This window comes from Podarcis liolepis (genome assembly GCF_965112155.1).
Source record: "Podarcis liolepis genome assembly, chromosome: 3".
Lineage (NCBI taxonomy): Eukaryota > Metazoa > Chordata > Lepidosauria > Squamata > Lacertidae > Podarcis > Podarcis liolepis.
In genome coordinates, this window is record NC_139557.1 from 24143671 (window position 1) to 24156713 (window position 13043).

Genomic DNA, 13043 nt, shown 5'->3' on the forward strand with positions numbered 1-13043 from the left:
AATTTTTTTCCTGAATGCTGGGCTTTGGAAGACAGTCTGGGGTCTCTTCAGTGTCTCCTTTTGTCCTTTTTGACATGCACTTTAAAGTTTCACTTTCTTTACTCCAAGGGAGTACAGACAGCATACAGTCACTACCTGTAGTATTCTCATTAATCTCAGCCACCCTTTTCCTCTTTTTACTTTTTACTGCAGTGGTTTTACTTGACCCTTGCAACATTGGCTCAGGACTCTGTGATTTCTGCAGGCATTGAAAAGGAAGGCTAACTCTACTTTTATGCTTATTACCGTTAGAAGGTGAAAAATAATCTTCAAAAGAAGTATCTTGGTCTTTAGCACACTTAACGGGAGTGAGCACTGATTTCAAGAAGTCATTCTGAGAATCACTCTCACGTATTACCGAGGTATTCAATCCAATACTTGATCTCCTCCTCGGTTTCCTTGGCTTTCTGCCAGTGGAAGAGCATTCAGTTGTTACCAGAGAAAGACTTTGATTAACTGAAGGTAGCTCACTTTCTGAATTTATGTGATAGTTGCTGCTACTTTCAGCAAATTCCAAGTGGTCCAGTTTTTCCGAAGACAGTCTGTACTCATTGTTTGTCTGGAAAAGGTGACTTCCAGTCTTAGCTGTAAAGCAATCCTTCATTTCACTGTGTTTCTCTGCAGAGGACATTTCTGCTTTCGCCATTGTGGGAAGCAAGCCATCTTCCAAGCAAAATGTATTTCTTAAATGTTTGCCACTAGATTCTTTCAGAGTTGTGTGTTTGGAGTCACCTGCGTAAACTGGAGAACAGCCTAGCACTTCTCTGGCTCCTTCAACTTCAGGCACACATTTGCTAGATTCCTTTTTCAGGTTCTTGCTTTTAGAATTTCCCAACAAATTAGTGAAACTTGAGTTTAAATGGTCACTGCTCTCTCCTACAAGCAGAAAGCAATTAACATTGCATTAAAAGCAGAAAACAACCAGCATCTTAAAGACGATTCAAAGAAATCGGCACAACACTATTTTTGAAAGAGGCTTTAATCCCCACTGATTTCAGCTGATGGTTGGGTGGACAAGGTTTGGTGAATATGGCCTTGCGAGCAAAATTGCACCCTCTGGCAACAAGTAACTTGTGTCTGGTTAATTCCTGTGATTACTTTGTATCACAAATTACTTTGAAGCTTTGAACAAGGCAAGAGACTTAAGTCATACTTTTATGCTTACAATTAGAAACACTAGAGCATCAAGAAACTTAGCATTTCCCCCTCATAACTGAGAAAAGTCTATTTCAACAGCTGTCTTCAGTAAAACATCCCATGCAGTCCTTAACCTTTGTATGACTACAGCATCATACACACCATGTCCACTGATGCAAGCCTGGAAAGAGTCCACATAGCCAATTTAATCTCATATGCATCGTTAAAACATCTTATTTACAATATACTATCTAACATGAGACAATATTTTATATTTATGTTGTAATTTTTACACATGAATACTAGAAGTCTCCCCCTCCTTTTACCTGATGACAATGCACAAGCTGAACTGGTAGAAACAAGAATTGATTCATGCATTGCTGGATTAGAACTAGAGTCAGATCCCTGAGACATCTGTGAAGCTAAAAGTGCAAATAATTAGCTAAATAATTCATAGATTCAATTTTTGTATTTCAATACATGTTAAGGTACAGAACAAATAGATTTATTAAATACTAATGTGTTAATACAAACACCATACTACTATATAGTACTATATTTACAAGCCTTTTAGAAATTCAAATTAGTTTTAAATATTTTAGATGTGTTAAGTGTTCAGTATTTAATAGTCATAAACCTACTGAGAGACTTGTCTGTCTTCAATGAAGGATTGTTAACAGCTTAGAGGAGTTCTTAAATCTAGATCTGACAGGCAGAATATTCCCCACACTTCTACTGGTTTCTGCTTTTTGATATTGCAGAGGAGAAAACATGAAAAGAAAAAAGTCTATTTATGATTAAAATAAATATAAATGTGCTAGTTTAGAACAAAAAAGTAACATGTTCTTGGGTCTAGGAAAACTTTCGCATCCCATCACAACACTTACTGTAAAGCTTAATGCAATTTTTCTCATACTTATTTATATTAAGAGCAAAGTAAACAAGGCTTCAATATGTATGGGTTTAGAGAACATACACATGAATAAGCTGCAAACTTAAGACATCAAACTCAGGTGTTTTACACAAAATAACAAAATATATCAGTATGTTTCCAGCACTATAGTCTGGTTCAGGGGCAAAATTCTGGCAAAATGGTGACAATGCCCAGAAAACATCAGCAGTAAAAAAGTAAAATAATTTTTGCCCTTTCACAAATCACAAGAAACATAGAATCATACCAGTAGGGGAAAGATTTTCTCTTTTCTCCTTCATTTCTTTTATTCTTTTCTCCATTGCTCTGCACTGATACTTTATTTTACTTGCTGGGCTGTAGACTAATGAACCATCATCTTTAAATAACAAAACCGGTGCATCTGTTTCTAAAAGGCAAATTATAAGGTGGATTCAATATTCAATGGCAATATTCAACGTAACATTTTGAAAAGCTAATTTTATACAATTTTATAGCTACAGGTTTTGAGCAAGTTTCCAAAAACTTTCCAAACGTATCTAAACAAGTGGGAAACACAACTAGAATGCTGCAGTGTATCTTCACCTCCTCACAGTATCACTCTGGTTCATGGTTCTAGCCAATCAGCTATAGCCTCCCATAGGACACAACATTCATCCAATTCAATATTTAATTCAGTTTATTGTGGCCAAGAGATTAAACTTGAAACATGACAGATTCAGTCAGTCGATAAAAGAACCAAACACATGCAATACAACAGAGGCAGTCAATGTGTTGTTGTCTACAAGTTATTGGACTCCGATTCCTACAATCCCTCACTATTGGCCATGCTGGCTGAAACTGATGGAGTCCAAGAACGTAGGGAGGTGTTCCCATTAGCTACTACTGCATTACAACAGGCTTCCTCAAACTTGGCCCTCCAGATGTTTTGAGACTACAATTCCCATCATCCCTGACCACTGGTCCTGCTAGCTAGGGATGATGGGAGTTGTAGGCCAAAAACACCTGGGGGGCCGAGTTTGAGGAAGCCTGCACTACAATATAGGGATATGAGGTGGGATAAGCAACACATGCTAACCCAACAATGGAAATTAAGATCAGGCTGGTATTTCACCAGCTATTTCCTGGTCCTATCTACTTCTGCCAATACTTTTGTCACTGCTAAAGAAACTACAGTGGTACCTCGGGTTAAGTACTTAATTCGTTCCGGAGGTCCGTACTTAACCTGAAACTGTTCTTAACCTGAAGCACCACTTTAGCTAATGGGGCCTCCTGCTGCTGCCGGAGCACGATTTCTGTTCTCATCCTGAAGCAAAGTTCTTAACCTGAAGCACTATTTCTGGGTTAGCGGAGTCTGTAACCTAAAGCATATGTAACCAGAGGTACCACTGTATGGGAATTTTATCTGCTAATAAATATTTTACTTAAAGCTTACTGATCAATCAGGCAGAGCCCAAAAGGGGGGGGGGAGAGAGGGAGAAATGCACATGGAAACTAGATGCTGGATGCAGATTTCCCTATTATGTGTAGCTAACTTTGGCATTTGTGCTGCAGCTAATCCATGCAAGGAAAACTATTTCTATATATAGATTGCTGCTGCTAGATGAAGGGCTACACCAGACTTTTTAAAAAGGCACTAATTCTGGAGAAACCTTAACAGAAAATATTATTCCGAATGTAAGTTATCTGATTTATAATATCCTATAGAATTCCACAGTATGGAAAGGCTGAGTGTCTAACATGGGTAGTGGTGAGGAAGGTTGGCTATCTGGGTCTCATTACCCTTGTAGAAAAACTTTGGAGTGTCTGTCAAAAACTGCTCCCTTTCTTGCTCAGAGTTGGTTCTGAATGTGGGTGAAGCACATATACTTTATTGTAGCTTACTGATTCCAGGAAATAATAGTAATAATAGTAATAATTTATTTCCACCCCTCCCATCTGGTTAGGATTCCCCAGCCACTCTTGGAGGCTCCCAACAGAATATTAAAAACACAATAAAACATCAAACATAAAAACTTCCCTTAACAGGGCTGCCTTTAGATGTCTTCTAAGTCAGATAGTCGTTTATTTCCTTGACATCTGATGGGAGGACGTTCCACAGGGCAGGCGCCACTACTAAAAAGGCCCTCTGCCTTGCTCCCTGTAACCTCACTTCTCGCAGGGAGAGAATCACCAGAAGGCCTTCAGATATGGACCTCAGTGTCTGGGCTAAACAACGGGGTTGGAGACGCTCCTTCAGTTATACTGGGCTGAGGCTGTTTAGGGCTTTAAAGGTCAGCACCAAGACTTTGAATTGTGCTCGGAAACATACTGGGAGTTAATGTACGTCTTTCAGGACCGGTGTTATATGTTCTCGGCGGCCACTCCCAGTCATCAGTCTACCTGCCACATTCTGGATTAGTTGTAGTTTCCGGATCACCTTCAAAGGTAGCCCCACGTAGAGCGCGTTGCAGTAGTCCAAGCAGAAGATAACCAGAGCATGCACCACTCTGGCGAGACAGTCTGTGGGCAGGTAGGGTCTCAGCCTGTGTACCAGATGGAGCTGGTAGACAGCTGCCCTGGACACAGAAATATATCCAGCCAAAGAGAGGAGTGCAGAGGAGGCTGGCCCAGAACAGAGACTAGAACTATGTATGACAGCTGAGCACGCCTGAGTTTCTCCTTTCTAACCAGAGACTGCAGAGTGGGAAATCAAAGGATTCAGAGCACATTGACCCCAAACTGGCCATTGGGGAGGATTTGAGAAAGTTATAGAGAAACAAGTTTGTGGAAAATTTAGTTGCTCCTGTTCCTCTTTCCTCCACAAATGATCAATTAGTAGGGAAAGACAAGAAAGAGGAACAAAATAGTGAAGGAAGACATTTGCCTTCTCCCTTCTCTTGGTTTAGCTGACCCTACAAATTTCACAGGGGCCTCCACTTCTTGATATTAGTTTCAATTACAATTGAAAAACCATTCCTTAAGACCATCCTCAAGTTTTTGAAAATCCAAGTATTTCTTTTCAGTGCATTAGAACAGGTTTTATACTTGCCTGTTGCTGCTTTTTGCATAGCTAACTCTTTAGTCAGAACATCGATCCTTTTTTGCAGTCTCCTGTCATTTTCCGGAGCTTTTCTAATAACGTCTTTGGGCTGCATGCATTTGTGCTACGAAGCAACAACCACAAAATATTTAAAGCATCCATAAATCTAAGAAATAATACTTCTTTCACATTTCTCACAGGACATGGGAAGATAGAAATACTGTATATAAGGTATAATATATTTCCACCAAGCCACAGCACAGCCGCCAAAACATTCCTATCCATATCTAGCAGTCTTGTCAGCATGTGTGCACTGGTTTCCTCCTATACGTACGCAACTTCAAAACTGCAGGAACGCTGCATGAGCAGCTTTTTTATTTTATTTTAAGGAGATACTCTCTTGGAAATCTACATAAAGCCTGCTGAGTAAGATAAACTGAAACACTCCAAAGGGTGGGTTTTGCACATCCCATACTGACCTATAATAATAATTTATTTAAAAAAAAAAACAGGCTACAGACATTTTGGCTTCATATGAGAAGTTGAGTGACCCACCATAAATTTATGGAGGCAAAAGGAAGGTTGAGGGGGGCAGCTGATAACTGCAATGTTAATAACAAACATTACCAGATAATTTTCTCAGGGTGCAAGGCTAGAATGTTAGTAAACGCCACTACCTGAACCGCAGGTCACTTATAGGTAAGTTGGACTTTGGAACACCTGTGCTAAATTTTAAGCATTCAACCCACTGATAACTTTCAGAGGACCAAAGATTAATTAGGATCAATTTGAAATAAAAATTAAAGGTTACATTCAAGACCATTAGGAAGCTATATACACACCTTTTTAAAAAATTGAGGTAACCCTTCATTAGTATTTATTGCAGGATACAGTGACTCATCAACATGTGCTCCAGCTTCTCGGCATCTGAGCAAAACAAAACAAAAATGAATTCATATATATCTTTAGTGTAAAATTTGGTTGCAAAGCCACAGCTGGCCACAACCCCTAGAGCAGGCATAGGCAAACTCCGGCCCTCCAGATGTTTGGGACTACAATTCCCATCATGCCTAGCTAACAGGACCAGTGGTCAGGGATGATGTGAGTTGTAGTCCCAAACATCTGAAGGGCCGGAGTTTGCATCTGCCTGCCCTAGAGGGTATCTTGCTCAAAAGGGTAGGGCTCGAACCTCAGAAGGTGATGGATTCTCCTTTACTGGAGTTTTCTAAATAGAGGTTAAGATGCCCATCTGTCAGGGATTATTTAGCTGTGATTCCTGCATTGAACTAGATGACCCTTTGGATCTCTTCCAACTCTACAATTCTATAGTCTACTTCTCATCTGTTCCTTCCATCATATCTAAAATCTCTTAGAGTTGTATTTTTTTTCTAGAAAGCTCAGATCACCATATGAACCACTCGCTTGCTTGTAAAAGGGATGTTTAATATGCTACAATTTCTATTTATATTCATTAGAATGAAGATAGAGCACAAAGCTGTAAATAAACTAATAATTTAGGCACTGGATAGGAAGGACAGGGGTCACATTCCTTAGTTTTGCTGGCACCCAGAGTTCAAGACAAAGCCCTTCTGGCAAGGCTTAAATGTCAGTCACTCTGTTTCATGTTCAAAGTGAGCATCCTTGGTCTCTCCTACTCTTTTGAAACCACAAGCACTGGAATTTCAATGAGAGAACATACACTATTTCTAATACTTACACTTTTATCAGTCATTTCTTCAGTGATGAAAACTCAGGAACATAAAATTGCCCAGCTAACCTCTTGCTAACATGCATGGCTGTAGCTTCCCTATCTGTGAGCATGCCAAAAAGTTTCAATCCTTTATGTCATGCCTAATCTAGTCAAACCAACCAAGACAAATTTGAAAATCCACACACAGCAGGCAGTAACAGAAAGCAAAACAAAATATTTGCAATGTGGTCTAACAGATACGTTTCTTCCCAGCCACTATGCCTTTATCTACAGCCTTTCCTAGGAATCCATAGATCTGTTACAGAAGCTTCAGAGATTATGGACTTTTTATATATAAATTACAAGCTATGATCTGTGCAAGTGCAAAAAGCTAATTTTCACATGAAAGTGTTTTCAGTGTAAGCATTTCATTATGGATCAAATGGTCTTGACAAGTATTTTCTAAGAACACACAGGGTCAATATTTCTCACCCAAAGCAGGTATAAATTTTCAGTATCTAAGAGTTTATGACCTGAATTTTGTGTGATGAATGATGTGAACACTTCACAGAGCATCTGAACTGCCAGTTTTCTAATAATGGGCTTAAACTGTTACTATGTTACACTGCAGCACTATTGTCCAATCTGCACTCCAAAAAATTAGGGTTTTTCTAAAGCCTATTTAGAAAATATTTAGAAAGAACTGTCCTCCATTGCCAAACTTTACTCATCATATGATCATGTTACCAACAAACTCATTTTCCGAATGTCTATTCTTCTTTAGACACTATAGGTGAAACTGCACTAAAGGGGGTGGTGTCAAGATGCTTGGAAAAATTCTAAGCTTTGTATACATACAAGGAATATTTTAGTGGGAGAGATCTCAAAGTAGCTCAATGAAGACAGAACATGTTGAATAACTTCTTTTGGGGAAGATCTTGGCTGGATCTCTGAATACGAGAACTTCACAACTGTAATGTTTTGTTGTGGGCCCTTCCAGGTTCAAGGCAAAACGTCCTGCCTCTTAAGACAGACCAGCAGCTATCACTGCCACCCCTAGGGCATCAACCTCTTCCTGATTTCGCTGCTGTGGCTTTCCAGTACCATCTGATGTTGGATCTTTCTATAGTGAAATGGCCTTGCAGAATGCCTGTGCTGCTTTACCACAGAAGCAAGTACCGTAATGTTTAGAGTTGAGCAATACTAAACTGTTAGTTTATTATTGTTAAACATTAAGCATCCACAGGAATTCAGCATTGCACTAAGGCTATCATTCAATCACAGCAAGCATTTAGGCTTGCCAGGGGAAACGATACTCTTTCTCCTCCCCTTGCACACTGTGCTGGGAGTTCTCTTGAACCCCCACCCAAGCCAATTTTGGAGGGAGGAGAGGGAAAAGCCCCATTATGAAAGTCAAAGTTCTTCCATAGGACTTCTGCCGACAGGGCTTATTAGTTTAATCCCACCCAGTTTTTGTATTGCCGCAGCAAAACAGAAATGAAAGGGGCTACTGGGAGGGCTAATCCTGAAGGGATCTAAACTGCAGGTTACTGCTGGGTTGTTCTCAAATAACATCAGTTCTCCAAGGCAACAGTGTTTCAATTAACATTCTAATATTTTCATGTTTCAATTATGTCAGAACCTGTTATGAACTTCCCAGAAAACTTTTGTTGATTAGGTAATCAATAAACTTTATAAATAAACAAGCTCATCCACTCCCCTGGGAGAATTGAGAGCACATCTTCAACTACGCCACAGAACACTCTGCAACAGGGGTGTTCCACAACAAAGAAGTTAACACAGAAAAGTGTTCCCCTTCAGGTAGGAAGTTTGAAAATCCCTGATTTGCAATCTCTTGATATAAAATTCAGATTACAAAACTATGAGATAACAGCAAAAAAAAACTTAAGTAGCTAAACAATGCACTTCTAGTGACACCTAGTGATCTTACAGTTGTAAAGCATACACATTATAAATATACCCCAGACATCTGGTATATTTTACTAATGAAGTTGAAAATATATATAGTCATGAAAACATTTGACAGATTGCATTGGTGCGCCACAAAATTAAATTTTAATACTCAGCTGATCTAAGCAAATACTACAGACAGCTAATTTTGACATTCCTTGTTTTTTCTTGTTCTTTTCCGAAAACTCAATACACCTGAAGCATTAATGAAGAATTCTTCATTAATGTCACAGCCAACAAAGCTTTGGCTATCACACATAAATTTTGAAACATAAAAATAATTAAAGCAAGATCAGCTATCAAAGCCAACAGCCTGCACAGATAAAGAGCAAGATAACCCACTTAAGAATTGGGTAAATTGAATACACTTGTTTCTAAAACACCAAATAAGAAATCATTATACTTTACTTCCCCCCCCCCATCCTTTTGACATATCCTGTGCCCATGTCAGGCTTATGTCTCTAAAGATTACAAAAATGAAATCCTTATTTTATGCGCACGCGCACGCGCACACACAGACACACACACTTGTAGTTTACATTGAATTTCAATGTACCATTTATCTTCTTCTTAAACATTTTGTTTAAGAAAAAATACTTGATACCTACATATATACTTCTGTCACGGGACGATTCGGCCATCTAGCCCAGTATTGTCTACTACTCTGATTGGTAGTAGCTCTCCAAGGTCTTCCCTAGCTGTGGTATCCAAGATGCTGTTAACTGGCAATGCTAAGGATTGAACTTGGGACCTTTTGCAAGCGACACACGTGTACTACTTCTGAGCTATGAGTTCTCCCCAATGTGTGCCTCCTTTGAGAGGCTCAGCCTTGGATCTTGCATAATTATTGCCAGCAGTTGTTGCTTGCCACCATTTTATTCAAATATGCAACTACATACTGCATTTTTTGACACCCACACTGATGCTACTAGCATTCTGCTTTCAGTATTTCCCCCTTCATACCCTGGAGATTGGCCAGTTGCCTCTGAAACAAAAGGTTCATTGTTTGGAGGTGTTCCTGTACCCATCTCTGTTACTTGTGCTACAGCAGTCTCAATGGGTAGGGCTGCCTTTTTTCAGCTATAGCTGATATGCCAACTTTGGCTTTTCCAGGACAGGGATTGCCAGGCCATGGTGATTCATGCATTGGTAACCTCAAGACTTGGTTGTATTCAACTAATTTTTACTCAAGGTAGACTGTTGGTGGGCACAAACTACCAGCAGCCCATAACTCCCTTCCTTAAAAGCTTGCACTGGCTGCCAATATATTACTGGGCTAAGTTCAAGGTTAACTGTATTAATTTACAAGGCCATTAACAACTCGGGTCCAGGATACCTTAAAAACCATCTGATTTCTTATATCCCTGCCAGATCACTGAGGTCTTCAAGGGAGTCACTGTTTGTGGTCATCCATGTCTCCGACATATTTCTTGCAGCCACTAGGAGTCACAGCAGTGCGGGGCCAACTCTGAGAAACTCCCTCTCAGCTGAGATCAGATATACCTTGCAGCCTGCTGAACTTCAGGCACTTGAAGACCTTTCTATTCTGTTGATATTTTAAGTGTGTTGCATTATACTTAACTAGGAAATTTATGGTTTTTTTAACCCATGTTTTTTGTTTGCTTTAAATGCAACATTATATGGCTGAAGAACTGTTTTAGTGATTGTTCTTCAAATTGCTTTCATCTATGGTGAAAAGCAGTCTACAGATACTGGCAGTACTTACTTTTCAACCCAAAGCACTGATACTAGTTTTATCCCAGCCTTCTGAGCTCTATTCCATGTGGAGGAGAGTCCTTCTTTAAAGATTACGTGAGTCACTTGCTTGTTGAAAGTCTTAGAAACCTATAGAACGTAAGAACATAAAGTATCTCCCTATAAGTTGTACTGAAAAGCAACACACCACTTTACTAGGTAAGCAAATAATGTGCAGCTTTTAAAAATGTGTCAATTATTAACATATTTGATTTAGGCAGAAAAACAACCTGATTAATTTTAAAGTGCTTTGCTATACACCTTGGCCACAGTCCAACACACAGGGGAATGTGGTTAAATTCATTGATATTCTTAGGTAGCAACAATTGTTACAATGTGTATCCAATTCCACTTTCTTCAAAAAAGAATAACTTACTTTTGCTCCCATATCAATAAGTTGTTGAGTAAAACTTTTAGAGTAGTTTTCTGTTCTGCTGGATGACCATACTTCAACATAGGCTACAACACCTATAAAGGAATAAAAAAAGAGAAAGATCTAAATAGTTGTTGTTTAGTCGTGTCCGAGTCTTCATGACTTCATGGACCAGAGCACGCCAGGCACTCCTGTCTAAATAGTAGGAAATGTTGAATAATCTTTGGATTACCACTTTTAGGGTGCAGTGTCTCAATTATTTCCATAGTATTACATCAGTTAATTCCTGCTTTACATCATATGCATATAGTTGTTCTTACTTGCTGCCTCGTGGGACATCCTTGAGAGAAGAAAAGACTAAGGAGTAAACCCAACGCAAATCCAGAGGAGTGCCTAAGACAGTTGCATGGCATCTTGTATGCCTCCTTCTGGCAACTCCTACAGCCAAGCTGCCGCCAAACGCATTGCTCTGCTTTCCTTTTAACCACATCAGTGAGGCCTTGTCATCTGGGCAGCCCAGGACACTGCAATTAGGCCTTTGACTGGTTATATAAGTGCCTTTTAAACTGGGGTGTGTGTGTGTGCATAGTTTGTTACCATGCATTTTTTGGGGGGGGGGTTAGCTTGTTTTTCCAATAATGTGCTGTATAGAAATTTAATAAATCACCACCACCACCATTAAGGAAGTATCAACATTGTACAAAAAGGAAGGTATACAGTGGATGCTCGGGTTGCGAACGTGATCCGTGTGGAAGGCATGTCCACAACCCGCAGCGCTGTCTGCGCACATGCGGATTGCGATTCGGCGCTTCTGCACATGCACAAAACGCGATTTAACACTTGTGTGAATGCTGAAACCCGGAAGTAACCCGTTCCTAAAACTTCCGGGTTTCAGTGTGTCCGTAACCTGAAAATGCACAACCTGAAGCGTCTGTAACACAGGGTATGACTGTATTCAGTACTGTTTAAAATGGGAATTTATTATTTTTAAGCCCTTAAGAAACTGGGTAGGGACGTGGGTGTCGCTGTGGGTTAAACCACAGAGCCTAGGACTTGCCGATCAGAAGGTTGGCGGTTCGAATCCCCATGACGGGGTGAGCTCCCGTTGTTCGGCCCCTGCTCCTGCCAACCTAGCAGTTCGAAAGCACCTCAAAGTGCAAGTAGATAAATAGGTACCGGTCCGGCGGGAAGGTAAATGGTGTTTCCGTGCACTGCTCTGGTTCGCCAGAAGCAGCTTAGTCATGCTGGCCACATGACCCGGAAGCTGTACGCCGGCTCCCTCGGCCAATAAAGTGAGATGAGCGCCGCAACCCCAGAGTCGGTCACAACTGGACCTAATGGTCAGGGGTCCCTTTACCTTTAAGAAACTGGGTACATAGCATGCGGTCTGCTACATTATACAGTCAGCCATGGAAAACGAGGGAGGGGGGCTGAGCGGAGAGGGGCTCCTGACCTTGATCTGGAGGCTCCCGCCCCCCAAACATTTCTAGTGAGCCCCCAAGGGTTAACTTCACGCACATGCCTTAGGAAGAAGCGGGTGGGCGACCGCGAGGGGGAGAGAAAAGACTGCAACCCCCGCGCGTCTGCCTCCTTCGTAGGCCCAGCTTTCGCCCCCAAGCTGGAAAAAGTATTCTGCCTGAGGGCGCCCCCACCTCCCCGTCGCCAGTCCAAGCCGACAAAAAGCCCCGCACACGTGGGGAAAGCGCTCCAGAGGCTCCCCCATCCCCACTGGGAGGCCTGACAAGAGGCCGCCTCTCCGCTGGGCCGCTACCTGTCAAGACAGGCCGGGCACAACGCGGCGGGACGTCGGTGAGCTCCATGAGGAAGGGAGCAACGGTGCCGTTCAAAAGAAACCGCCGTCAGCTGAAGGGGCATGCGCACTGAGCATGCCTTTCTCTCGTCCTTCTTTTCCGGTTCACTCTCTCTTCCGGTCCCGCTCTTGCTTCACGAAAACCATAGAGAAAAGTGGGCGTGGGGTTTCCCACTATGAGCGTCATAAAGTACGGGGAAAGTTCTAAAGCGGGGTATCGTCCCCTCCCCTGTCCCGCTCCCCGCCTTCTTCCTGCTACTAAAGCAATGGAAGTCAGGGAGCTCTTACAAAAGCTTAGGTCACGTTTTGGAGACGTTCCCACCATGGGTGGTGTAT

At 41.2% G+C, this 13043-nt stretch overlaps 1 protein-coding gene across 1 annotated transcript in view; it reads right to left on the reverse strand.

Moving 5' to 3' along the window:
• The window catches only part of MCPH1 (microcephalin 1), a 113540-nt gene extending 100740 nt beyond the window's left edge, over positions 1-12800 (reverse strand). Inside the window, exons 1-8 of the mRNA XM_083493894.1 lie at positions 12669-12800; positions 10901-10992; positions 10496-10614; positions 5951-6035; positions 5118-5232; positions 2355-2495; positions 1503-1598; positions 4-915 (exon numbers count right to left, since the gene is read on the reverse strand). Of these exons, the coding sequence (XP_083350020.1) occupies positions 4-915; positions 1503-1598; positions 2355-2495; positions 5118-5232; positions 5951-6035; positions 10496-10614; positions 10901-10992; positions 12669-12717 (1609 nt within the window). The 5' untranslated portion in view covers positions 12718-12800. The remainder of the gene's footprint in view (positions 1-3; positions 916-1502; positions 1599-2354; positions 2496-5117; positions 5233-5950; positions 6036-10495; positions 10615-10900; positions 10993-12668) is intronic.
• Positions 12801-13043: the final 243 nt, after the last annotated feature.